This window comes from Salvia splendens, chromosome 11 (genome assembly GCF_004379255.2).
Source record: "Salvia splendens isolate huo1 chromosome 11, SspV2, whole genome shotgun sequence".
NCBI lineage: Eukaryota > Viridiplantae > Streptophyta > Magnoliopsida > Lamiales > Lamiaceae > Salvia > Salvia splendens.
In genome coordinates, this window is record NC_056042.1 from 22,075,090 (window position 1) to 22,099,060 (window position 23,971).

A 23,971-nucleotide genomic window follows, 5' to 3' on the forward strand; every position below is an offset into this window, starting at 1 on the left:
CGAGTTGAAATGTTCAGGATACAAAAATTCAACAGATAATGTCTAGGACCAAAATCGTAAATTGGGCATATGTTCAGGACTAATTTTGGTCATTACTCTTTTTTTATTTTTGGTATGTGAACTTTATAATATTCCATATTTTTTTCCACAAAAAGTCATACAATTTTTCAAAATTTATACCAAATTTAAAGTAATTCTGTAAATAATGGACAGTATTGGGAGTACATATTTAAGAGGCAAAGTTCAAAAATATCACGACTCCTGATCCTGAAAGTCAATACAAATCTGATTAATTCCAAAAATTCACTAAGCAGTAGGCACTAATATGCAACATACGAGTCACAAGCTAGTAGTACGTTAATGATTATGACGCCAATGGTTATCACATGATATTAGAAATGAACCATTTAATCCCTTATGGATGAGACATCAGACTTCTATTACATTAGTAGATAACACAAGAGATAAATAAATACGTTCCATAATAAGAGTCACACTTTGTCATTTTGGTCCATTTCATAATAAGAGTCACACTTCATTTTTATCATAAATGGTAAGTAGGCCTCACATTCCATTAACTCACTTCATCCACATTTTATTATAAAATCATCATAAAAAGTGGGTCTCATATTCTACTAATTTTTTTCACCACACTACTCTTCGCATTTCTTAAAATCTGTGCCCATAGTAAAAGTGACTCTTATTATAGGACAGAAGGAGTACAATTCATTATCGCCTTAAGCTCACTTTGATACCATATTAGAAATGGCTACTCACCGCCTTACAAAACCTCGTAAAAGAAGATTATTTACTCCATATAAATTAGATAGAATCATAAATTTATATCCAATCAAACTATATATAGGTAGCATACCAGGATACCCATTAAAAAAGAATAACTATAAACCATGGATTTCTTCACCTTCTACGCCGCCGTTGCCTTTGCCCTCTCTCTCCTTTTTTGCTACTCCAAACTCCGCCGCAAATCGGCCTATAACCTAAAGCATGCTGCACTCGGAGCTCCGCCGGAAGCCGGCGGCGCCCGCCTCCTTACAGGCCACCTCCACCTCATGTCCTCCTCCATCAATCTCCCCCACTTCAACCTAGGCGACCTCGCCGACCGCCACGGCCCGATCTTCACGATCCGCCTCGGCGTGCGCCGCGCCGTCGTCGTCAGCAGCCCGGACCTGGCGAGGGAGCTCTTCACCGCCTGCGACACCGCCGTGTCGTCGCGCCCTCTCCTGCGGTCCATCAAGCACCTCAGCTACGACCTCGCCATGTTCGGGTTCGCCCCGTACGGCCCCTACTGGCGCGAGATGCGCAAGCTCGTGGCGGCGGAGCTTTTGTCAGTACGCCGTCTCGAGCTACAGCAGAGCGTGCGAGTCTCGGAGACCGCGCACTTCGTGAAGAAGCTTTATGAGACCTGGGAGGTGAGTCAGCTTTTTCTTGTATAATGATTTCAGTTCTCTTTAAAAATATAGGAGATTTTCCATTTTAGTCTGTTTTTTAAAAAAGCACACATGTATTTTTAATAACTACTTTTCTGTCTCATTATAAATGAATATTTGTTTTTGGTATAGAATTTTATTTAGTGTTGTTATGTGAGCTAATGAAAAAAGAATAAAGTAAGAGAGATGAAAAAATAAAATAAAGTAAGAGAGATGAAAAAATAGAGATGGTGTTATTTCTACTTCCGTATTGTGAGAGATGAGTAAGAATAAAGTAGGAGAGATGATGTTGTTTTTAAAAAAGCACACATGTATTTTTAATAACTACTTTTCTGTCTCATTATAAATGAATATTTGTTTTTTGGTATAGAATTTTATTTAGTGTTGTTATGTGAACTAATGAAAAAAGAATAAAGTAAGAGAGATGAAAAAAAAGAATAAAGTAAGAGAGATGAAAAAATAGAGATGATGTTATTTCTATTTTTGGTAACATTAATTTTAATGAGATAGCCTAAAAAGAAAAATAATTTATTTTTAATGAAGAAAGAGAGTACTTTCTCTTTAATAAAGTGAGCTTCATTCTCAACTAACATAATCTAATAACTTTTTCATTATATTTATTTTTTCTTTTACCAATTATTATGTAGTAAAACTCGTGATGACCTATTTATTTTTCTTTCATTTGCCAACAGGAGGAGAGGAGGAGCGAGGGCGGGTCGAGTCGCGTGCTGGTGGACATGAAAAGGTGGTTTGGGGAGCTGAGCTTGAACGTGGTGATGAGGGTGGTGGCGGGAAGGAGGCTCGGTGATGACACGGAGGAGGCGATGCGGTGTCGGGAGGTGATGAGGGAGTTTTTTTACTTGTTGGGGGTGTTTGTGCCGGCGGATGCGCTGCCATGGCTAAAGTGGCTGGATATAGGTGGATATGAGAAGAAAATGAAGCAGACAGCTAAGGATTTCGATAGGGTCGTCGGAGACTGGGTGGCGGACCGTCGCGATAAGGACTATTCCGGCGAAAGTAAGCCGCAGGATTTCATAGATGTGATGCTCTCTGTTTTGAAGGGTGCAAATCTTCAACATGATGTGCTTACGGTCATCAAATCTACGTGCCTGGTATGATGCCACTTATAAATGTGTTGTTATTAATGTGTACAAATATAGTAATTAACTATCATGAAGATAGATAATACTAGTAATCACAAAGAATTCAAAAAGATGGAAGGATTCTAAAAATAACAATTTTTAGCATAAAGTACTAACTCTACTAAAGAATAATGGACCATGTCACATTTTATTTTCTCCTTCTGTCTAATTAGTGTTGAATTGTAGTACGTCTATATCTTTTTCAATCAATCCACTAAAACACGGTCATTGTTTTTTTGGTAAATCCAACATATTTGATCTATCTTATTTTATTCTGGCATACTTCATTCTCTTATTAATTATTTATTTTATTCTAAATATTTATTTTTTAATGTAAAACTAATTTATTAAAATATGACTCAAAGTTCAATAACTATCGCACTAACTTTCATTTACAGTTTTTTAAAAATCCGCCCCAAGTAAAAGTAAGACTGTAAATATTAAATGAAAGAAATATTTTTTATTTAGTTTACACGAAATAGTCTTAATTCACAACCAAAAAAGCTTCATGATTTTGAAATATACACAAAATAATCTTAGCCCCAATTTCCTAAAAATAAAATAGAAGGTGTACAAAAAGGGGGTTAATTCAAGACTAAGAAGCTTATGATTATGATCAACTCGCCCTCAATAAGCTTGGTTAATTATAATAAAAGTGTTGTTTTTTATCTTTACAATATTAATCCTTTTATTTTAGTAGTTGTTTAATCAACGGATGCAATATTATTGCATAATTTCGACCAATACATGATTTGTTACAATTGGTGCAGGTTTTAATTGCTGGTGGGACTGACACAACTACGGTTGTACTAGTATGGGCACTCTCCCTTCTCTTGAACAATCGTCCCATCTTGAAGAAGGCTCAAGAGGAACTAGACAAACATGTTGGCAAAGAAAGACGTGTGGAAGAATCAGACATAAAGAATTTGGTGTATCTTGCAGCCATAATCAAAGAGACTATGAGACTGTACCCTGCGGGCCCATTAGGCGGTATACGTGAGTTCACGAAAGATTGCGACGTGGGTGGCTACCGTGTGTCCAAAGGGACGTGGCTAATCGTGAACGTCTGGAAGTTGCACCGCGATCCACAATTGTGGGCGGAGGACCCCTTGGAGTTTAGGCCCGAACGATTTCTTGATATTGACCACAAGAATATAGATGTAAAAGGCCAGAATTTCGAGTTCATTCCGTTTGGCGCGGGCAGGAGGATATGCCCCGGGGCCAACTTTGGGATGCATATGTTGCATTTGGTGTTGGCTAACTTATTGCATGGTTTTGAGGTTTCAACGGTTGGGGATGAAGAGGTTGATATGAGTGAGAGTGTTGGATTAACTAACCTTAAAGCCACACCACTTGATGTTCTCATAGCCCCAAGGTTGTCACCAAATTTATATTGAGTAAAAATGTTGTTATAATTGTTTTTCTTTAAGTTTCAATGAATGTAATCTGTGTATGGATGTTGGTATATTAAAAACGTTGTAGTAATATATAGTATTATGGTTATTGGCTTGAACTCTCCCGTCTCATTAAAAATGCAAAGTGTTTTCTTTTTTGAGTTATCCCCATTAAAAGATAAAATGTTTTCTAAAATGGAAAAAATACCATCTTTATTTTTTCCTCTTACTTTATCCTCTCTTCATTAACTCACAAAACAACACTACATAAAATCCGATGCTGGATTCGTATTTATTGGGACGGAGGTAGTAAATACCTTATTCTTACTTTTAATCAGTTCAAGAACTAGATATGAATTTAAATTTAGTAGTATGATAATACAACTTAATTTGTTTTAATTTTATCATGACCAAGTGTTTTGACCAATTCTTTTTATTTTGTTTTAGGTAGATATTTTAATTGACGTGTTCATGTAGTTGTGACAATGCAAGAGGATGCACTATGTATCATTTTATGAGTAAAACAAATGCGATTAGGGCTTATAAACATCATCTAAGGAGCACCGTAGTACCGGCCAATTTATCTTAAAATTCGTGCCGAGTCAAAGTGTTTCTACATAAATACACGTGAACTAGATCAGGACGCGAACTCGGCGAGGTGCCGGCTCTGTTCTGCCCTTCCTTCGCTGCAACAGTCCGACTCCTTGGTGATCTCGAGCGCGATCTTCAGCTTCCTTCCACCTAGGTCCCGAGCTTCCTTCGTATGAGTGTGCTTACCGCCTCTTGCCGCTTTCAGGTCATGGCTCTCGTCATGGGCCGGTGTAGGTCTTGCACGACATGATGGTTCGCATCAATTTTATTTGTAAATGATGAGACTCTTAAATAAAAATAATTTGGAGTTAGTAAATGAATTAAGATGCATAAAAAGTAGGGTATTACGGGGTCCACATAAAATGAGAAAAGAGGGGTCCACAAGAGACTCATAAAATGCCACGTATGATCCCATATATGGGTGATCTTTCCCGTTGAAAATTCCATCATCTGAATTCAATGAAATAAAACTTATAAGAGATATCTCATCCCTCTCTCCTTTTTGCTATCTCATTGCGGTGAATTGTGGTAGAGACAGACACCAACGGAGGAATTGATGCGAGCGGCTCCTCAGACACCATGTCATCCTCCGGAAACTACCGGCGGCAGCCGTCTCTCTCGCGCCGGGCGTCTCGCGGCACCACCACCACCTTCTCCATGGAGGTGTTCGACAACGAGGTCGTGCCTTCCTCGCTGCAGTACGACATCGCACCCATTCTCCGCGTCGCCTCCGAGATCCAGCACGAGCGCCCCCGCGTTGCTTACCTATGTATCATCTCATTTTCCTTTTCCTTTCATGCATTGTGTTAAAAGGCCTCACAACACGGGAGGATTATCAACTCTTATATAAATAAGATAGAATCATCATCAAATTGATGCGTGACAGATTTTAGAGATCTCAACATATTCCTTTTTATGATTTAAAAAACAGCATTTGCCAAGAATTGAAAATTTATATGCATGTCAAATAAAATCTCTTTATTAGGACTTTGTTATGTAAATATGTCTATGTTTTTTGGTTTCAAGTTCATGTAAACATTCAATTTGATACCAAACAAGATAAGAGAAAGGTTTTTCTTTTCCTAGAAATTGAATACTTAATTTTTATGTATTTTTTGTAGGCCGTGTTTACGCATTTGAGAAGGCACACAGATTAGATCCGAGTTCAAGTGGACGTGGTGTGCGACAGTTCAAGACTAGTCTACATCAAAGGTTACAAAGGGTACGTTGATGATTTATCAATAACATTTGGCACACTACATTTAGCTAGTAGTAGTGTTTAAACATGCATTACTACATTTGACCAATTCTAAGTTATTCAGATATGGAACTGGTTAAAAATAAAGAAATGTGATATCATTTGAGACAAACAATAAAAGAAAGTGTGATATCTATTATGAGACGGATGAAGTATGACATTTAATCAATCATTTGTTGTTGTTGTTGAATGATACATAAAAAATAAGTTATGATGGATTTCCATATTGAAAATCTAATTTAATAAAAAATAATTATTAGTGTTGAATTAGTTGTCAAATAAAACAAAATACTTATTCCGTCCTCTTTAACTAAGTCATTTATTTTTTTTAGCAAAAAAGAAACATATTTATTCTATCTTTAATTAACCCGCTTTAAACACAATTTCTTAAATCTCACGTAAGAAAGAAATGCCTCTGCCGCATAAGAACGATGGGAATACTATTATTTTAATGGCCAAAACTGAAATATATGATGGAGTACTAACATTTTTTAAAAATTTAAACTTCTAAAGAGTATAAAAGTACGACCCTAAAATTTTCGAAAATTGCCGGGCATCAGAGCTCCAAACAACCCTTGTTTCTCTTTCACCTTGTTTTCGGGTAATCTAAAGGGAGCTGCTTTTCTTAATCTTATGTTGAGTGACGTGAATTCAAATGCAATTTGTTTTTTTTTATTTTTTATTTCATTCTAATTCATACTCGCTCTACTGTTCTTTCCAATTTGATACAAATGCATTGCCAGAAGTGGCGAATTTTATATGTAGAATTTGTCTCTTCTTTCATTTCATACCATCCCCTTATTGGTTATTGGCAAGAAGCTAAAAAGACTGGATAATTTATTGCTAGAGATGATTTGTTGAATAGATTTCCAATCGTGTATTCAGGAGGATGGACCATCCATGGCTCGTCGGGTCAAGAAGACCGATGCACGGGAAATCGAGAGCTACTACAAGCAATACTATGAGAACTATGTTTTGGCACTCAACAAGGGCAACCAAGCTGATAGGTGCCCACTTCTGTAGCACAATTTCATAATGTATGTTTTCTTCATTGTTAACAATAGTTCTTCTCGGCAGAGCTCAGCTTGGAAAAGCTTACCAGACAGCCGGGGTGATGTTTGAAGTCCTTTGCGCTGTCAACAAGACCGAAAAGGTCGAGGAGGTTGCACCTGAGGTCAGTTTTTACCTACCTAAACCCGACACGAAACACCTTGGGTCAACACAACACGATAAGTAATTTAAGTACTAACAAATTTAGACTTCAGAAATCAAAATTCACATTTCACTCACGCTGCATACCCTAACTCAAATTTTAAAATAATAAATATTAATAATATTGTAATATTATTTCTTAACGGGTAACCCGAACCCGACACGAACACGTACACATGCACGGCACGAAATTTTCGTGTTCTTAACGGGTCGACCCAATAAGGACCCAAACCCATTAAGCTTTAACACCAAACCCATTAATTTAGTGCGGATTCGTGTCGGATTATCGTATCGTGCCAAAAATTGTCAGCCCTACGGTTTAGTTCAATTTTGCACATGACAGAGCTTTGGTGTTTGTACAGATTATGGCTGCAGCAAATGATGTCCAAGCGAATGCGGAGCTTTGTGTCCCGTTTAACATTCTTCCCTTGGACGCAGCTGGGGCGTCACAGTCCATCATGCAGCTTGAAGAGGTGGGATTTGCACCTTTTAAACTAACCACTCTTGTGTGTGTTTGAAATATCATGTCATTCATTCCTCTTTTTTTCCGAAGTTCAGGTGAAGGCCGCTGTAGGTTCTTTGCGTAATACCCGTGGCTTAACATGGCCGTCATCGTTTGAGCCACAACGGCAGAGGACTGGGGATTTGGACCTTCTTGATTGGCTCAGGGCGATGTTCGGCTTTCAGGCATGTCTTGTGAATTGTTGGACCGGATAACTCTTTTGTGCTTTAAGACGGGGATTATTAAATGCTTTTGCAATCTACAGAAAGACAGCGTCAGGAATCAAAGGGAGCATTTGATATTGCTCCTTGCAAATATTCATATAAGACTACATCCCAAGCCTGACCAACAAGCCACCGTATGCCTCTAGTTGTTTCTCGTCTGAATATGTAACTATTCTGCACAAGATTTTTGGTGTCAGAGAAGTTAACTTTAAATCTATTGCTTTTCCTCAGCTTGACGATCGAGCTGTTGATGCACTGCTGGTTAAACTCTTCAAGAACTACAAGACATGGTGCAAATATCTCGGTAGAAAACACAGCTTAAGGTGAAAAGGAAGTGCAATGCACTGAAAACCAGCTATGTGAATAGTACTAGATAATTAACTTACAACAATTTCATATTTTCATCAGTACATTTCAAAAATTTTAACGCCTGTTGGATTAGATTAATATTTCATTATTTACTGCCCACAGACTCCCCCAACAAGGGCAGCTGGAAGTGCAACAGAGAAAGATTCTTTACATGGGGCTTTATCTCCTTATCTGGGGCGAAGCAGCCAATTTGCGCTTTATTCCTGAGTGCCTATGCTACATTTTTCACAATGTGAGTGATTTGTTTGACATGCATGATTAAAGTGACATACATATATATTTAATTGGATGAATGATTATGTTCAGATGGCGTATGAACTTCATGGACTGTTGGCTGGAAATGTAAGCATAGTAACAGGAGAAAACATCAAGCCTTCGTATGGTGGGGATGATGAGTCTTTCTTGAGGAAAGTTATAATGCCCATTTATCGAGTGATTGATAAGGTAATTCTTGATAAATTAGCTGTAAACTAATGTCTGTCCAAAGATAACCAAATTCTACTTATACCGTTGCAGGAAGCTAAGAAAGGTAAAAACGGTACAGCCCCCCACACTTCCTGGTGCAACTATGATGACCTGAATGAGTATTTTTGGTAAGGAGATAAATTGTATTAATTGTTTTGCTATGCTTCATAATCCATGCTCTTAATTAGGATATGTCAAACTACTATAGGGCGCCGGAATGCTTCCAATTGGGATGGCCAATGCGTGATGATGGTGAATTTTTCAAATCTGTACAAGAACCTAAACCGGTAATTGTGGCCAAAGTAGTGAACTTATTTAGCCAGCTTCAAAATGTTATTTGTCTGCTGAGTATCAGAGGTGTTTCAGGGGAAAAGTGCTCCGAAAAGTCCCAAAAGTCTGGGGAAATCATTCTTTGCAGAGACACGATCATTTTGGCACATATTCCGAAGTTTTGATCGCCTGTGGACGTTTCTTATTCTGGCTCTACAGGTACATAGGATGAAAGAGACATAATTGAGATTATTAGGTGATTGTACTGAATGGGAGGGTTGCCCTGCAGATTATGATTGTCATAGCCTGGAGTGATGTTTCTGTATCCAACATCTTCCAGCCGACTAATGTGTATCGTATGTCTAGCATTTTCATCACAGCAGCCTTTCTTCGTGTCATTCAGAGTATGCTTCTTCTTCTTCTTCTTCTTCTTCTTCTTCTTTTATCCATGTATCCAAACAACTTAAAAATATTGGCTGCAATTTTTTCTTGATTAATCACATTTGAATTTATTTGAAATTCCTGTAGGTATACTGGACATCATTCTGAACTTCCCAGGCTATATTAGATGGAAGTTCACTGGAGTTTTGAGGACCATCCTGAAATTAATTGTCAGCTTAGCCTGGGCTGTCATCCTTCCTTCATGTTATTTGCTCCGATCTAATTCATTTTCATTCACCAAAATCAAAGAAGGCTTTTCATTCCTTGATGATGTCAAGGGTGTACCTCCTCTCTACATTGCAGCTGTTGCTGTATACCTGGCACCGAACTTATTAAATGTAGCCTTATTTGTTTTCCCCATGCTGCGACGTTTCATTGAGAGCTCTGATTGGCATATCATCAGGATGTTCCTATGGTGGTCACAGGTATGTTTCTTCTCATCATCATTATTATCTAGAAAATTTAGGTGAAATTTTAAGAGAAAAAAAAAGTAATGTTAAGAGAGAAAAAAGAACATGTTTCACTACTCTATATTAGAGATGCATCCATTCTTTAACCTAGGTAAGAAAGCAATTGCAGTCTCTTATCTGCATTGATCTGTTTCCTGAGAATAAGCATAGATGTGAAAGTTTCTTATCATTTTCAGCCAAGAATCTATGTGGGAAGGGGAATGCATGAAAGCCAATTTGCACTTATCAAGTATGTTACCCAAGTTCTCTAATCTCTGGATTTGTTCTTCTACATCTGAGACTAATGTTATTTTTTGTTTTGGTTTTTTCGGTCGCAACTAAAACAGATATACTATATTTTGGGTGCTACTTCTGGCTTCCAAATTTTCATTCAGTTATTTTATGATGGTAGTTTCTCATCCTTTTGTTAATGAATAGAATGCATATACTGCCAATTGCTCTGTCCTTATTATTATGTCTCATTTAATTCAGATAAAGCCTATGGAGAAGCCCACTAAAGACATAATGAGCATTCGACGTGTTACGTATACTTGGCATGAGTTCTTTCCGTATGGTATGTTTTCATTCTAGTGGGATATAAAGTCTTCTCGAGAATAATCCTATCGATTTTAATGTATTGTATATATCATACCAATGCAGCTAAGCACAACTATGGAGCTGTTGCTGCAATATGGGCACCAGTTATCTTGGTGTGCTTTCTTATCATTAGAATCTTAGCTTCACACTAGAATTTATTTTTCCATTTCTTTCTGCTCATTTTGTGTACTGTCCATTCTTTCATAGTTGTGACTTTGTGTGCAGGTTTACTTCATGGACCTCCAGATTTGGTATGCCATATTCTCCACCATGTATGGGGGTTTTATTGGAGCCTATGATCGTCTTGGAGAGGTATATCTCGCGCATGACTAGTTGTGGAATCATTCATTGTTATAATGTTGCCAATCATTCAAAGTAATTACACACTCTATATTCACTTCAAGTTCAATCTGTCCCTCCTCAGATTCGAACTCTTGGAATGATGCGGTCTCGTTTTACGTCTTTTCCTGGCGCATTCAACACTCAGTTAGTACCATCTGATAAAGCTAAGAAAAAAGGATTTTCACTTTCCAAGAGCTTTGATCAGGTATCTTTCTCCCTATATCGATATCACTTCACTTCGATGGCTAGTGTAGTTTTCAGAATATCTGTGTTTTTTCATTCTTTAGGTAACTACGGGTAAAAGAAGTGAAGCCACAAAATTTGCACAGCTGTGGAATGATGTTATTGGTAGCTTCAGAGAAGAAGATCTGATAAGTGACAGGAAAGCTCACTCATTCGACTTTTTTTCTTATATAGTATCATCTTTTTCTGTAACAATTTGATGAAATTTTGGGTATATAACTTACCTCAGGGAGATGGACCTGCTTCTTGTTCCTTATTCATCTGATCCCAATCTGAAAACAATTCAGTGGCCACCCTTCTTGCTTGCTAGCAAGGTGAAAGTTGTGCATTTTGAGTTTTATCATGTCTGTATTATTTTTTCACTTTTCTACTTTGCAGATTCCAATTGCACTGGATATGGCTACTCACTTTCGGTACAAGGATGCCGACCTCTGGAGGCGGATATGTGCTGATGAGTACATGAAATGTGCCGTGATTGAATGCTACGAGTCGTTTAAACTCATCCTCAACGCCTTGATCACTGGCGACACCGAGAAAAGGTTGTTATTCCCAGTCATTTTTATCGCGTTCACTGAATATTTGAAACTCTCATATATGCTTTCCATGGACAGGATAACTGGAAGAATCATAAAAGAAATTGAAACTAGCATATCAGAATATACGTTCGTTCAGAATTTCAGGATGAAGGCTTTGCCAGATCTTTGCAAGAAATTTATACAACTTGTGGAGATATTGGTAAGCCAGCTCTTCCTCTTATCGAAATCATCAACTATACGTTTGGCATCTGTGGAAACTGAGCGAATCTTCTGCCGCGCAGAAAGACAGCGATCCATCCAAGAAAGACAGTGTTGTTTTACTGCTGCAAGATATGTTAGAATTAGTTACCCGTGATATGATGGTGAACGAGATCCGGTTTGTAGACGCTGCAGACTATCTTTACTATCTTGTAGTTTTCTAATTTTGTGAATTATAATTTACTTCATTGATATAGTGAAATTGGTGAAGTTGGCCATGGTAGCAAGGATTTCGGGAACCAACTTTTCGCGAGTATTGCATTTCCTCCCCCAAGTTCACCACAATGGGATGAGCAGGTAATGAAGCTGGATTTACGAACACATCCGAATTTATAACATCTTGCAATAGCAGTAGTGTTATTATCTGCACTTTTCCACAGATACGGCGCCTCTACCTTCTCTTAACCGTTAAAGAATCAGCAGTCGATGTCCCAACAAATCTTGAAGCACGCCGGAGGATAACATTTTTCTCCAATTCACTTTTCATGAATATGCCACGTGCACCTCGAGTGCGCAAAATGTTGTCATTCAGGTGATTTGAATAGCTTATACCTTTATAATATGTCTGTGTGCATGATCATGATCAGTGTTTTTAAGGTAGTAACCCTATTTATCGCCATGCAGTGTGTGTACGCCATACTACAGTGAGGAGACTCTCTACTCCAAGACTGATCTTCAAATGGAAAACGAAGATGGCGTTTCTATCATTTATTACCTCCAACGGATATATCCAGGTCCGACTAATATTCCAATTCAGAAAAGCATATAGTCTTCAAGAATGGTATTCAGTATCATAATGTACTCAGATTTTTCATTCAGATGAATGGGATAACTTCATGGAGCGGTTAAATTGCAAAAGTTCTGAAATTTGGGACAACGAAGAAAACGTACTGCAACTACGCCATTGGGCCTCTCTGAGAGGACAGACTCTTAGCAGAACAGGTTATTTGAGTCGCACATTCTATTCCGATCTTCTTGTTCTTGCCTCATAGTTTAAAGTGATTTCTTTTTGTCTTGCAGTCAGAGGGATGATGTACTACAGAAGGGCCTTAAGGCTTCAGGCGTTTCTCGACATGGCTTCCGAAGAAGGTAAGAAAAACTCATAACGATAATCAAGCCGAGAAACTTAAGAAAACAAACAAGATTGGATGATTCTGCCTAATTTTTGCAGTATTACAAGAAGGTTATAAAACAGTGATAGATCCATCGGAGGAAGAAAAGAAGAGCCAAAGATCTTTCTACAATCAATTAGATGCTGTGGCTGACATGAAATTCACCTACGTTGCCACCTGCCAGAATTATGGAAATCAGAAACGATGTGGAGATCGTCGTGCAACAGACATATTAAATCTGATGGTCAAGTAAGTTGAACAACACTGGCAATGTTAAATAATTATGTACTACTACTATTTTCGTTTTTAGATGATAATCTCGTTTTATTACAAAACTACGCTCTTATGTTTTTGCAGTAATCCATCGCTCCGTGTAGCTTATATAGATGAAGTTGAGGAAAGGGAGGACGGAAAAATCCAGAAAGTCTATTACTCTGTTCTAATCAAAGCTGTTGATAACCTTGATCAGGCAAATATTTTCTTAGTTCTGCGTAAAATTCTAAATAATATATATTCAACCGCAAGACTGATTTAGTCTGTTTCTTCCTAAGGAAATCTACCGTGTAAAGCTACCGGGGCCAGCGAAGATAGGTGAAGGTAAACCAGAAAACCAAAACCATGCAATCATTTTCACGCGTGGAGAAGCTCTCCAGACAATCGATATGAACCAAGTAAAGTTGTTGGCGCCCATATTCTTTAGATCGATGAAGAGTTTGTCTTGAAAATAAAACATTCTTTCTTGCTTCCTTTGTAGGATAACTACTTAGAAGAAGCTTTTAAAATGCGCAACCTACTTGAGGAATTTAACGGGGATCATGGGGTGCGACCACCAACGATCCTGGGTGTGCGTGAACATATTTTCACCGGAAGGTAGTAGAGTTTCACTTTTTGTCCGTTTGTACAAATTCCGGACTCTCTCTCTAATCTCTCGTATGTTCAACCACAGTGTTTCGTCCCTGGCTTGGTTCATGTCACTCCAAGAAACAAGCTTTGTTACAATTGGTCAGAGGGTTCTCGCCAGACCTTTGAAGTATGTTGTTTCTTTCTCTAACGCACCTTCACATATTAGATGGATAATCATATGATAATGAACTACTATACTGAACTCTTATGGTAATCCATCTGATTTTCTGCAATGTTGAACTTTCACTTGATTCATTTTTCTCTAATGCTTTATTAAATAGGGTACGGTTCCATTATGGACATCCGGATGTTTTTGACCGGATATTTCACATAACCCGAGGAGGCATCAGCAAATCTTCAAGGGGAATCAATCTGAGTGAAGATATATTTGCTGGTAAAAGTTTAACCTATATAACATAAACATATGCATACAATATATGTATTTCCTGATCTGTATATTACCTTCTGTAGGTTTCAATTCAACTCTACGACGTGGAAATATCACTCACCATGAATATATTCAAGTTGGGAAGGGACGAGATGTTGGTTTCAACCAGATCTCACTTTTTGAAGCCAAAGTTGCTTGTGGTAACGGGGAGCAGACACTTAGCCGTGACATCTACAGACTGGGGCATCGTTTTGATTTCTTCCGCATGTTGTCATTTTATTACACAACTATAGGGTTCTACATCAGCTCAATGGTATGATCATTTTTACTTTGAAATTCATTGGTTTTCTCACGTGAAAATTAAAATGTTATTTGAAATAATACTCCCTCTGTCCTATAGAAATAGGCTGAATTTCCTTTTTCATCGATGTTTTGCAGCTGGTGGTCCTTACAGTGTATGCCTACTTGTACGGTAAGCTATATCTTTCCCTGAGTGGATTGGAACAGACAATAATGAAGGTTGCCAGAACTAGGGGAAACGATGGCCTCAAGGTAGTCATGGCATCACAATCAATTGTTCAACTAGGTATTTTGATGGCACTGCCGATGATTATGGAAATTGGACTGGAGAGGGGGTTCAGAACCGCAGCTAGTGATATGATAATCATGCAGCTTCAACAGTCATCCGTCTTCTTTACTTTCTCTCTCGGTACAAAGGTACATTACTTTGGGCGAACAGTCCTACATGGCGGAGCCAAGTACAGGGCCACTGGGCGCGGTTTTGTGGTTAGACATGAAAAATTCGCGGAAAACTACAGAATGTACTCAAGAAGCCACTTCACAAAAGCTCTAGAACTCATGATTTTGCTGATTGTTTATAAAGCATATAGTACAGCTGCTTCTGACTCCACCGCTTACGTATTAGTGACAATCTCGATGTGGTTCCTCGTGGCATCCTGGCTGTTTGCTCCGTTTCTGTTCAATCCATGCGGAACGGAATGGCAGAAGATAGTGGAGGATTTTGAGGACTGGTCGAAGTGGATGAGCAGCCGCGGTGGGATTGGTGTTCCAGCGAACAAGAGCTGGGAGTCGTGGTGGGACGAGGAGCAGGAGCATCTCCAGCACACGGGATTTCTCGGGAGGCTGATGGAGATCCTCCTTGCTCTTCGGTTCCTGTTGTACCAGTATGGTGTTGTGTATCACCTGCACGTGGCCCGGCATAACACTAGTATCTTGGTCTATGCTTTCTCCTGGATTCTTATCGTCGGCGCGATGATAATTTTCAAGGTTTTGTCAATGGGGAGGATGAGGTTGAGTGCCGATTTTCAGATGGCTTTTAGGCTGATAAAGCTAGCAGTGTTTGTTGCTTTGGTGGTGGGACTTATCATTGCCATAAAGTTCCTACAGCTGACTGTGGGAGATATATTTGCCAGTTTATTAGCCTTCTTGCCAACGGGATGGGCGCTTCTGCTGGTAATGATATATATACTACTACGTGATCAGTTGCTAACTATTTGTTGATTGCTAACCGGTAACTATGTGAACAGCCTATGTTATAGATCTCAACACGAAGGCATTTGTGTGTCAACTAATTTCTTCATGTTGACATCTATAATAATGCTTACATAGTAAGCAGTTAGCAATTTAAGATAGTTAGCAACCTAACATGACCCTACTACGACTAGTATTATAATTTGATATTTGTATGTGATTACTAATTAAGATTTGAAATGGTGTATAGATTGCACAAGCATGCAGGCCGACGGTGAAGAAACTGAAGATGTGGGGGTCGGTGAAGGGTCTGGCGAGAGGGTATGAGTACATGATGGCGCTAGTGATCTTTGCTCCGGTGGCCATCTTGGCGTGGTTCCCCTTCGTCATCGAATTCCAAACACGCCTCCTCTTCAACCAGGCCTTCAGCAGAGGGCTCCAGATCCAGAGGCTGTTTGCCGGCGGGAAGAAAGACAAGTGAACGATCTATCTATCTGTTTATCTATCTATCTACACCCTTGCATGGATCTTTTTAGATATACAAAGATGTATGCATGCATATTCCTTTCTATCTCAATAAATATTAAATAATACTCCACTCATTTTGTATTTACCAAAATCCGGGGAAAAAGGAATAAAAGCGATGGAGGAATTAAGTCCTCTCCTCTCCTCTATGTACTGAAACGAGTTTTATATATTTTACAAAACTTGGCATGTGTGTTGTATCCTTATTCAATATATTTAGTAATACCTCCGTACCAATAAATATAAAACATTTAAATTTTAGCACGAGATTTTATGTAATATTGTTTTGTGAGTTAAAGAGAGAGTAAATAACAGAAATGAACATGTAGTGATGATGTTATTTTTATTTTAGAAACATTTCATTTTTAATGGGACAATTCGAAAAGAAAAACGTTTCATTATTGAGGGAGTATTAAATTGTATTACTTGAACTCCCAGTCACAAAATTATCAAATATTTCTACAACGAATGCCTAGCTAATCTCTGTATATTTCCTCTTCTATCTTCACTTCCCGCTGCCATTAGAGGGCAGTTTGGTAGAGAAGATAGATAAGACAAAACATGATAAGAAATATGTTATAGATCATTTTACGTCAAGTAACTACAAGATAGAGGAGTTATTAGCTTACGTTAAATATGATTCAAGCTTTCTTCTAAAATCGGATAGCTTTCTTCTAGCTTATTTCCAGTGCCTACTTTGAATATAGTGTGGGCAATTTCTATCAGAGTTTGAAACATAGAAGAGAAAAATGTTTGCATGAGAAATCCTTTGCATAAAACTTTTCTTCTGAAAGAGAAATAAAACTTGTACAAATCTCTCTCATCAATTATCATCAATAGTAATACACGCAAGATCAATCTTAGCTTCAATTGACTTCATTAAACATCATTTTGAACACGTAGACAGGCATCTTCTATTAGTCATCATCATAAAAACTAGTGAGTTGTTATTAAAATCTTAAAAATGATTAGAAAAATTAAAATTGATGTAAAAAGTAGTGGTTATAAATTAAAGGAATTGTTAGGGTATCCACAATAGGGTCTGCGCGCGGCGCCGCGAAGTCGCTGCGCCTGCCTACTGTGCAGGAAACGTCCGCCCCGGCTTAGCCGGGTGAGAGGCCGCGGAAAGGCCATCGCCGAGTATTCGGCGATGACGCGGCGGGGAGCGTCGTACTGGTGCGGCGATTGCGCCGCGGCGTTGGACAATTTTTTTTTTTCATTTTATTTAAATTTATTTTAATTGCCTATAAATACACCTCATTCCCCTCATTATTTTCACACCATTCCAACTCTTTATTCCTACTTTGTCTCTCTAAAATTTGTGGATTCCATTGCTATTCAAAAATAGATGATTTGTGGAATGACGCGTGGGATTCTTTTATTCAAGAGGTGCGGAGGGAAGGGGAGGATGCGGCGGAGGCGGCAGAATTTTTTTTCATTTTTTTTAAAATTTATTTTAATTGCCTATTAATACACCCCATTCCCCTCATTATTTTCACACAATTCCAACTCTTTATTCCTACTTTGTCTCTCTAAAATTTATGGATTCCATTGCTATTAAAAAAATAGATGATTTGTGGAATGACGCGTGAGATTCTCTTATTCAAGAGGTGCAGAGGGAAGAGGAGGATGCGGTGGAGGCAGCGGAATTGGCAGCGCGGCGCGCTCCATCGTGCGATTCATCATCGTTGGACAATCCCACGAGACCATACCGGAGCGCACCAGCGGCTGATGGCAAACTACTTTGGCGATAACCCTCGTTACCCACCAAAGATTTTCCGTCGGCGTTTCAGAATGACGCAACAACTCTTCATCCATATAGCGACGACATCGGTGGCGCGGTACAGGTGCTTCACCCTCCGGAGTGATTGCACTGACCGGATCGGGCTGTCTACTTTTCAGAAATGCACCGCTGCAATTAGCCAGCTTGCCTATGCTGGACCGACTGATATGTTCGACGAATACCTACAGATGGGTGAGATGACTAGCCTAGAGGTGCTCCGGCAGTTTTGTAAGGGCATTCGGGAAATCTTTGGTCCGGAGTTCCTACGAAAGCCAACCTCTGATGAGTGCCAGAGACTACTAGATATGCACGGTTTGGTGCACGGTTTCCTAGGGATGATAGGCAGCATCGATTGCATGCATTGGGAGTGGAAAAACTGCCCGGTGGTGTGGAAAGGCCAGTTCACTACTGGTTTCAAAAGCAAACATCCCTCGATGATTCTAGAAGCCATTGCTGACTACCGTTTATGGATCTGGTATGCGTATTTCGGTGTTGCAGGTTCGAACAACGACATCAACGTTCTGCAGACATCGCCTCTGTTCAATGATGAGTGTCGGGGGGGGGGGTCCAGAAATCAGATTCATGGCCAACGGCACGCAGTACCACATTGGATACTATTTGACAGATGAGATATACCCTCGTTGGCCCGTATTCGTCAAGACAGTTTGCCAACCGGTTGGTGCGAAGAAACAATATTTTGCGCGAAAACAAGAGGCTGCTAGGAAGGATGTTGAGCGAGCTTTTGGTGTGCTCCAAGCGTGATGGGCCATTATACGGTGCTCGGTACGAGTTTGGCACAAAGATGATGTCGTGAATATTATGTTAGCATGTATCATATTGCACAATATGATAATAGAAAATGAAGGATTTGTTGCAGAGCGCTGGACACCGGAAGATGGTGCAAGTACATGTCACGATGCTGCCTCCGCGCCGATACAGATGGGTGTACCACGTAGTAATGAATATCTGCTCCAACGTTTCACTGATATGCGTAGGAGCACAGTACATAGCCAACTCCAGGCCGATTTGATTGAAGAGGTCTGGGCACGTAGGGGAGGGGGCGTAGCGTGAAGAACATGTGTGATTTTCCATAGATGAAATTTTCGTTGCATAATTTTCTCCTTACTTTAATATGACGAAAATTTAGTTTTCAATTTTAATTTATTTAATTAGCCATTTTTTTCTAATTATGTATAGTCCGATAATTTTAATCTTCATTGAATTAAAATATACAAAAAATAAAATAAAGTGAAATGTGGCAAAAAAATGTCCACTATTGCTGTGGAAACTTTTTTTTTAGCGTTGGACAAATCAGAAGTGGCTGAGGACAAAAAAAAGTGACTTGTCAAAGGGAGTGTCCTCTTTATTGTGTGTACTCTTAGGCCATCCGTAACGCTGTCTCTTATCCGTCTCTTAACCGTCTCATCTCTTAACTATTCATGGGCCTCACTGTACTTTTTACTCCATCTCTTAACTAAGAGACAACACTTGCAACCCTCCATCTCTTAACCATCTCATTCCTTAACTATTCATTCAATTTCATTTTTTTATTTTTATTTCCAACAAATTCAATTAATAAAAACACACTTCATTAAATAAAAAAAAATTACAACTTAAAATTCTAAAAAAATTAAAAACCTCATTAATAAAATCCTAAAAAAATAAAAAATACATAATTTAAATAAAAAAACATATTTTTTTTATGGTGGATTAATTTGTGGGAATGATTTGATATTCATAGAAGTGATTGGAGGCTTTAAAAAAATATAAAAAAATTTGCAAAAAATGCCTTTAAACGGCTAGTATATTTTTTGGAATTTTTTTTAATTTTTGAATTTTTCTTGAATTTAAAAAAAACAAAAAAAAACTATTTTTCGGATAAAAACGACGCCCACTCGCGGGCCGACGAGTGGGCGTCAGGGACGAACCGGAGCTCGCCACATCGCCAACGCGCGTGGCGAGACGTCTAGCGAGCTATCCCTCCGGGACGGGCGTCTCTCTGAGACGGATGAAGACGGAAGGCTGCAACGCCGTCTCTTATCCGTTTCGTCTCCTCGGGATGAGATAAGAGACGATTAAGGGATACGTTGCGGATGACCTTTATAAAAGTGAGATCACAATCGCCCCCACTACGTATGTTGAGCAATAGAATAAGATTGTTGGTGGAAAATATCTTAAAATTTAGAAATAGAGACAAATTCAGTTAACCGGCAATGACGCTAGCAAATTGAGTAAGGGGGTGGCTATCGATGATTGGCTGTAACGCATACACGTAGCTCGTCTCGTGAAATCGCAAAAGGTTTCTAATTTAGGAAACATTAGCCGCCATTCCTGACAAATAATTACCTTACCTATAAACGTGAAACAATCTTAACTCGCGCCACGTGCCATCGGACATTCCCACGTATTCAACAACCCGTTTTGACACGTAGAGATTGCCTTCACCCAACACCTACTAGTACTACCCTTGCATTAGCATATATATATATATATATAGTGACATATATTTATATTTTCCTGATTTAAATTGAATACTTCACAAACCAAATCAAATCAAATCAAAGCGTATTTGTTGAAAGAGAGATGCTGGGAGTTGAAAGGCAGTCGTCAATCGAGAATGAACCTCGTACGCTCAATAATGATCAGATCGATTTCGCCAGGGTAATCTCTCTCTCTCTCTACATATACATATATATACGTGTATATGTGTGGAGTAATTTATTGAATTTATGTTGATAGGAAGCAGCTCTTTATGTGGTGAATACAAGCAGCAGCATCCAGGAAGCTCTCACCATCTTCACTCAGGTTTATATACAATCATTCATATTTTTTATTATTTGCCTCTAAATTTAAGCTTTAAAATTTTAATATTATTCTCCCTCTTTATCAAAAGTTTTAAGTTAATTGAGTTATTTTTATTTTTGGTGAAAAGTAATTCTTTTTTTATTTATTTGTTTTTTGTTCATCTCTATTATTTTGTTCACCATCTATTTAACACACTATTTTTAAATTTCATGCCGAAAAGAAATGTGTCTATTAACAAGGAACAGAGAACCATTAAATTATAGATTTATTCTGATTTAATAATTAAATTAATGATTTTTTATTTTATTTTAGAATTAATCACGATTTTGGTATTAACACAGTTGATGGCGTTCTTGCATGAAATTATTAAACAGAAATCAAAATGCTGACGACAAAATAATAGTATCGTGTTATACTAGATTAAATTATTTCATCTATTGAATTATAACATAGATGAAATTATATTAGTTTTAAATTTTTTTTATTGATTGCAAAATTAGAATAAATTAATAATTTATGTTCAAATTTTAAAAGTAATAGTACTACTTCCTTTCACCATAATCTTTAATTAATAAATTTTTAATTAATAAAGTAAAAAAAAGAAAAGTGAGAGAGATGTACTTATTAGTGGATTATTGGGAATATGGGGTTCATATTATTAATAGTATTTAAATATTTAAAATTTTTTATATTTAGGAGTTGGTCTAATTTTGGGAGACTGTTCAAAAGAGTAAATCTAGTCTATTTTTTTTAGAGATACTAGTGAGTAAATCTAGTCTATTTTTTTTAGAGATACTAGTGGATTATGAGGTTCACATTATTATATTTACATATTTAGAACATATGTAGAAGTGTCTTCAATTTTGGGAGACAGTTACAAAAAAGTAAAATTAATCTATTTTTTTTATAGACGTGATAGTATTATAAAAAACAATTTGACTAAAATTTAGGAATCTATATGCAAACGTCTCTTATTTTTATTTGTTCTTTTGCCATAATATTAATTATACTTTATGGTTAACTACCTCTTGAAAAAAGATGTGTTGAATTTGTACTCATGTTTTACGCCGACTTGAAAATGATCTTTACTCGCGTATTCAGTATATATTCTTGGATAAATCTCTTTGTTGTAATGATTTTAATGGGATGAGTAAGACAGACGATTAGTTCATTTCTAATGGTGTACTCCTCCCTTATCCAAAAAAATTGATCAATTTTATTATTAAAATTTTGGATCGTTTTCTAAAATTAGAGTACAAAATTTAAATATTAAAAATTTTCAGTAAATAATAATTATACATTTCATTTATAACGTGGACAACACTCCATCAATACTCATTTCATAATTTTTTTAATTTCTCTCTTACTTTGTTCTATTTTTCTCTTGCATTAAAATCTGTGTGTTTCTATATTTTTTGAGGACGAAAAGACTAATATTCTGTAATAACGATTTGATCCTAATTGAACTTGTAGGGGTTGGAGCCGGTAGTGAGGTCCGACGAAGATGGAGGCGACAGCGAATCGGTGGGTGTTGGAAATATGGAGGATCATCACAATATTAGAGACACAGTTTCTGCACCTTTTTGACACCCTCTTCCCTACATTTCTAGTTACCTCGGTTTTCATGTTCCTTTCATCTTCAAGGAAGGACTCTTAATTTTCTTCTCGACTAAAATATGCACTCATATTTTCGTGTACGTAGTTGTGAGAATTAATTACAACCTTTCCTTATCCTATATATTAATGTATATAATTAAATGTTTCCAATAAATATAATCAATTTAAATTGAAAATCTATAATTATAAAAATAATGAGTGTTGATTTTATTTTAAATATTTATAAGTTTTGGGTAAAATTTTGAAAATTTACAAGTTATAACATGGGACTATTATAACATTTCCTCCTTTTAGTAGAGAATAACATTTTCAGTAATAAATTGGGCGTGTAGTTACTGCCATAGGAGTAAATATTTGAACCCATGAATTAATGGCAACATTGTACTACCGGATTTGAATTATAATTAATGGCAATATTGTAGTAACGGATTTGAATAAATTTAAAATCAAAATTAATGTTTCACTGTATATCGAAAAATGATTGGTCCACTGGAATATCAGTCGTGTAGAGTCTTTCTTTTTGTCTATAGATATATGCTCTTTAAAGAATGAGGTAGAGGGTTTTTAGAGAATGAGGCAGAGATGTCGTGGATGAAAGTTAATGAGGTGGTCTTTCTGTGTAGCATCATTTAATCTATTTTAATATTTTATTATTATTAGTTTGGTTAGTTGTAAATTAAACTTATTCTATATTTGAGATTAAAAGTGTAATTGTAAATGCTTACAAACTGCACATGTCAATCTAAGCTACTAAGAAGAATATTTATAGATTTAGCCTGCAGTTGTCACGACCCTATTTTGCTAAGGATAGCGAATATGGGTAATCCGTGACTAATAAGAGGGATTAACGAAGCGGGGAAAGAAAAGAGGGTAGAACTCAAGAAACTTGCCGAAAAGGCCAAATCGATTAATATCATAAGATAGAAGCCAAGTATTCAATTACATGGTCTCAAAATAATCATTTCATCAACTAAATCAGAGTTCGATGGCGAGACTTGAAATTCTCACTTTAACAAAAGCACAACGGAATAAATCCTGACTAAACGACTTTGTGTATGAAGACACGAATCGTCGAGCAATCCACTTGATTTATTTATAGCATCAACTCCGATCAACTCTCCTTCCCTTTGACGTTCAACCTGCACATTTATAAATATATGCAGGGCTGGGTACAGGTCTACTCAGTGGACACGTGCCGAAAACGAAACATACATTATATAGTTGTCATCCATCAACAGTATCACACGGGGTTTTTCTTAAAAGGCCCGAACATACTAAAATTATTTTGTGATCTTAAAAGTCCGACTGATCAGTCTAAGTTCTTTAAAACTCCTTCCATGTCTGAGAATCGTGTACCGTGAAGGTGGCCATCTTGCACGGACACCCTCGCCGGCCAACCTCTCTGGGATGGCTCACGGCTCTTGTGCACATTATTCCGAACAGGATTTGTGGTCCTATTGGGAACCGAATTCGTTACTTAGTTTTGGCATCGCCAAAACTCTCGGCATATAGCCCCAACAGACATGCCTCGAAAATAATCATTTTATGGCATGACAACAACTTTAAAATAATCACAGCTCCATTTTGAGAAGTTATGATATTTCAT

The 23,971-nt window shown here is 37.6% G+C and overlaps 3 protein-coding genes across 3 annotated transcripts; all 3 read left to right on the top strand.

Moving 5' to 3' along the window:
• The first annotated feature begins 854 nt into the window (after positions 1 to 854).
• On the top strand, positions 855 to 4,103 carry LOC121756522 (cytochrome P450 CYP82D47-like). The gene is made up of 3 exons (XM_042152085.1): positions 855 to 1,430; positions 2,141 to 2,560; positions 3,361 to 4,103. Exons 1-3 carry the CDS (start codon positions 909 to 911, stop codon positions 3,985 to 3,987), a joined length of 1,569 nt encoding a protein of 522 aa, XP_042008019.1. The 5' UTR covers positions 855 to 908; the 3' UTR covers positions 3,988 to 4,103.
• Positions 4,104 to 5,193: 1,090 nt separating this feature from the next.
• On the top strand, positions 5,194 to 16,408 carry LOC121755752 (callose synthase 5-like). Its single transcript, XM_042151123.1, has 40 exons — positions 5,194 to 5,344; positions 5,697 to 5,797; positions 6,719 to 6,840; positions 6,911 to 7,007; positions 7,408 to 7,518; positions 7,604 to 7,732; positions 7,813 to 7,905; positions 8,003 to 8,094; positions 8,243 to 8,372; positions 8,447 to 8,584; positions 8,657 to 8,733; positions 8,814 to 8,892; positions 8,972 to 9,094; positions 9,165 to 9,279; positions 9,404 to 9,741; positions 9,963 to 10,015; positions 10,113 to 10,173; positions 10,258 to 10,339; positions 10,426 to 10,475; positions 10,588 to 10,674; positions 10,787 to 10,909; positions 10,992 to 11,086; positions 11,177 to 11,261; positions 11,326 to 11,486; positions 11,559 to 11,682; positions 11,765 to 11,859; positions 11,939 to 12,038; positions 12,122 to 12,273; positions 12,366 to 12,475; positions 12,561 to 12,683; positions 12,762 to 12,830; positions 12,913 to 13,102; positions 13,211 to 13,322; positions 13,405 to 13,524; positions 13,608 to 13,723; positions 13,800 to 13,883; positions 14,038 to 14,150; positions 14,228 to 14,457; positions 14,583 to 15,617; positions 15,886 to 16,408. Exons 1-40 carry the CDS (start codon positions 5,233 to 5,235, stop codon positions 16,114 to 16,116), a joined length of 5,658 nt encoding a protein of 1,885 aa, XP_042007057.1. The 5' UTR covers positions 5,194 to 5,232; the 3' UTR covers positions 16,117 to 16,408.
• Positions 16,409 to 20,477: 4,069 nt separating this feature from the next.
• Positions 20,478 to 22,535, top strand: LOC121755020. The gene is made up of 3 exons (XM_042150304.1): positions 20,478 to 20,604; positions 20,683 to 20,748; positions 22,222 to 22,535. Exons 1-3 carry the CDS (start codon positions 20,527 to 20,529, stop codon positions 22,333 to 22,335), a joined length of 258 nt encoding a protein of 85 aa, XP_042006238.1. The 5' UTR covers positions 20,478 to 20,526; the 3' UTR covers positions 22,336 to 22,535.
• The last annotated feature ends 1,436 nt before the right edge of the window (positions 22,536 to 23,971 follow it).